The sequence below is a fragment of the Camellia sinensis genome, chromosome 3, assembly GCF_055761805.1.
Source record: "Camellia sinensis isolate YWXY chromosome 3, ASM5576180v1, whole genome shotgun sequence".
Classification (NCBI taxonomy): Eukaryota; Viridiplantae; Streptophyta; class Magnoliopsida; order Ericales; family Theaceae; genus Camellia; species Camellia sinensis.
This window is the reverse complement of record NC_138963.1, coordinates 18,677,066-18,680,413: the sequence shown is the minus strand read 5'-3', so window position 1 is coordinate 18,680,413 and position 3,348 is coordinate 18,677,066. Positions and strand designations below refer to the sequence as shown.

Here is a 3,348-nt window from a genome sequence, read left to right as displayed (position 1 = left end):
CATATGAGAGCCCAGAAAGCTGCCATCGAATAAGAGCAAGCCAAACTATCTCAGCAAATTCCAAACGTTCTTGCTCAAGCAAAAAGTGGTTCACTAGCTTTCAAGCAAGCCTAAACCAATCTTAGGCAAAATAAACTAAAGCATCAGACTGCTCTTCAAGCTTGGAGCAGACTCTCAATGTGCTTCCAAAGGGATTAGGCCAAATGTAAACAGAATTTTCATTATTTGTCCCTCTGTACTTTTGATACAAGTTTAATGAAAATAGTTATTACATTTGTTTTGGCATTACTCCTTCTGTCACATATCTTTGTTTTCTTAACTCATGCATTCCCACATGGTTGGATAATACTTCTTTAAATACTTGCCATTAATTATTCGATGTGGCTCACCTTCTAAAGAAACAAGATGATAGGCTCCTCCTCTAAGAACCTTATATATTTTAAATGGTCGTTCCCAATTCGGAGACTATTTACCATACTCTGGGCTTTTAAATACAACTGGTAAAATGGTTTTCCATACTAATTCTCCTTCAGAAAATAACTTCCTCTTAACTTTCTTGTTATAACTTCTCTCAACTTTCTTTTTTCTGAGCCACCAAATGATTAAAAGCCACAATTCTTTTTCCTTCTAAATCTTGCAACTCAATCGATAGTGCCTCTGAATATTCATCCATAGAAATATCCAAATGCTTGGCCAGTCGATTGGATCTCACTGTCACTTTCAAAGGTAATACAACATCATGCCCATAAACTAACTCATATGGAGTTGTACTTGTATTATTCCTTTTGGAATTTCTACAAGCCCAGAGCACTTCTGACAAAAGATTATGCCAATCTGTAGGATTGTCTTCAATCATTTTCTCTAAAGTATTCTTGACAATCTTGTTTGTTGCCTCAGCTTGTCCATTTTCCTGGGCATAATATGGTGAAGAGTTTAATATCTAAATGTCGTATTCTTTAGCAAACTCTTTAATCTCATCCCCATTGAACACTGTACCTTGATCGATAGTGATATATTAGGGTAAGCCAAACCTATGTATCAAATTCTTTTTCAAGAATTCAATAACTTGGACATGTGTCACCACTTTTAAAGGTATTGCCTCTACCCATTTAGTAAAATAGTCAGTGGCTACCAATAAGTAAGAATGTGCTTTAGAAGATGATAGGAAAATTTACCCAATTAAATCCATTGCCCATCCTTTAAAAGGCCAAGGTTTAACCACTGAATGTAGGCTGATAGCTGGTACTCTTTGAATATTGCCATGCTTCTGGCAACTCTGACATCATTTTGCATACATTATGCAGTCTTTTCTAATAGATGGCCAAAAATATCCGTACCTGTTAATCAGCCATCTCATTTTATTACCAGCTTGATGGGCCCCACAAATTCGTTCATGTGTTTCAGCCATAACTTTCATTTGGTCTAATTTACCAATACAAAGTAGAGTCAAACCATCATGAGCTTTTCTAAACAAATCATCTCCCATGACAACATAGTTTAAGGTTTGAAACCTCACCTGCCTACTGCTTTTTTCATTGGGATTCGATAGGTACTTTATTAAAGAGAATCTCCAATCTTCTTCTGTCATATCCAAAGTGAGAAAAGGTAGGAAATTCCTACACCTATTTTTAAGTGCAGAAAAGTTTATTTTCTGAATTCGAATTACCCTTTCCTGAGCTCCTTTAGGTATTTTTAGCCCAGAAACTACTTGAGCCATCTCATTAGCCTCCTTATTCTCCAGTCTAAACCTATGTGTGAATGTGACATGGTCAAAGAAACTAATTAACCATTTGACCTCAATTAAATACTCTTCCAGAGCATCACTAACACATTTGAACTCTCCCAAAACTTGTTTAATGACTAACTGGGAATCTCCAAAAACCTGGAGGCTTCTAATCCTAAATTCTATGGCCAACTCTAAGCCAATTATCAAAGCTTCATATTCAGCTTGATTACATGACTGTACATGTTGTACTTCCAACTGATATGCAAATTGATACATTTGCTTATTTGGTGCAATCAACACAATACCAGCTCCAACTCCTTCATCTGTTTTTGAACCATCAAACATCAACTTCCATGGTTCACTTTCCACCAAATTGACGTCATATAGGTCTAGATCGACAGAAGTGCCAGGGTGTTCCATCAAGAAATCAGCCAAAACTTGCCCCTTGACTGCTTTTTGTGGCACATACTTGAGACAATACTCAATTAATACTAATATCCATTTACCCTGTCTCCCCCTTAAAATTGGTTTAGACAACATTTATTGAATAACATCTGTTTGTGCTATCACAAACACTTCTGTTGGTAGCAAATAATGTCTCAATTTAATAGCTGCAAAGTAAAGTGCTAAACACAATTTCTCAATAGAATTATATCTAGTTTCAGCATCATTTAGCCTTCTACTTAGATAGTAAATAGCTTGTTCATGACCCATATCATTTTCTTGAGCTAATAAACAACCAATCGACAGGTCAGAAACTGATATATACAATTTCAAAGGCTTTCCTGCCACTGGTGGCATAAGCACTGAAGGGTTTGTCAAGTATTTTTTGAGCAAGTCAAAAGCTTCTTGATGGCACACTTCCCATTTAAACTCATGGTCTAACTTAATTTTCACTAAAGGAGAGAATGCTAAAGTCTTCTTAGCCAAATCAGTTATGAATCTCTTCAAAAAATTTACTTTTCCAAGAAAACTTTGCAACTCTTTCTTGTTGGCTGGAGCTCTTGCCCGCAGAATGGCTTTGGCTTTATTAGCATCCACTTCTATTCCTATATGATGTACTAAAAAGCCTAAGAAATTTCCAGCAAATACCCCAAAAGCACACTTTAAAGGGTTCATTTTGAGTTTGTATTTCCTCATTCTTTGAAATGTCTGCTACAAATGTTCTATATGCTCATCAAAACTGTTAGATTTGATGGCTACATCATCTATATAAACTTCTAAGTATTTTCCAATCAAATCATGGAAAATGAAGTTCATTGCCCTTTGATAAGTTGCTCCTGCATTCTTTAATTCAAAAGGCATGACTACCTATTCAAATGTCCCCAAGGCACCATGACATCTAAATGTTGTCTTATGTGTATCCTCTGGGTTAATAAAGATCTGATTATACCCAACATGTCCATCCATAAAGGACAAAATCTTACTCTTGGCTGCTGAATCAACTAACAGATCAGCCACTGGCATAGGATATTCATCCTTAGGAGTTGCTGGATTCAAATTTCTAAAATCTATACACACTCTTAACTTACCATTTTTCTTCATTACAGGAACAATATTAGACGGCCATTCAACATACTTGGCTGTCCTAATAAAACCTGCATTGAGCAACCTTTCGATCT

General features: G+C 36.0%; 1 protein-coding gene across 1 annotated transcript; it reads right to left on the bottom strand.

Annotated features, from left to right (window-relative positions):
* Positions 1–571: 571 nt before the first annotated feature.
* On the bottom strand, positions 572–2,266 carry LOC114316816 (uncharacterized). The gene is made up of 3 exons (XM_028263494.2): positions 1,366–2,266; positions 997–1,031; positions 572–910 (listed from the first exon to the last, which is right to left on the bottom strand). Exons 1-3 carry the CDS (start codon positions 2,264–2,266, stop codon positions 572–574), a joined length of 1,275 nt encoding a protein of 424 aa, XP_028119295.2.
* Between the last annotated feature and the right edge of the window lie 1,082 nt (positions 2,267–3,348).

What these genes read in the sequence shown, in the direction of transcription:
- LOC114316816 (XM_028263494.2), bottom strand. Translation starts at nt 2,266, where the DNA reads ATGTTGTCTAAACCAATTTTAAGGGGGAGACAGGGTAAATGGATATTA. An exon ending in TTGTGGGGCCCATCAAGCTG is followed by an intron (nt 1,032 to 1,365) that starts GTAATAAAATGA and finishes TTTGATACATAG; the next exon opens with GTTTGGCTTACCCTAATATA. An exon ending in ATATATCACTATCGATCAAG is followed by an intron (nt 911 to 996) that starts GTACAGTGTTCA and finishes TATTATGCCCAG; the next exon opens with GAAAATGGACAAGCTGAGGC.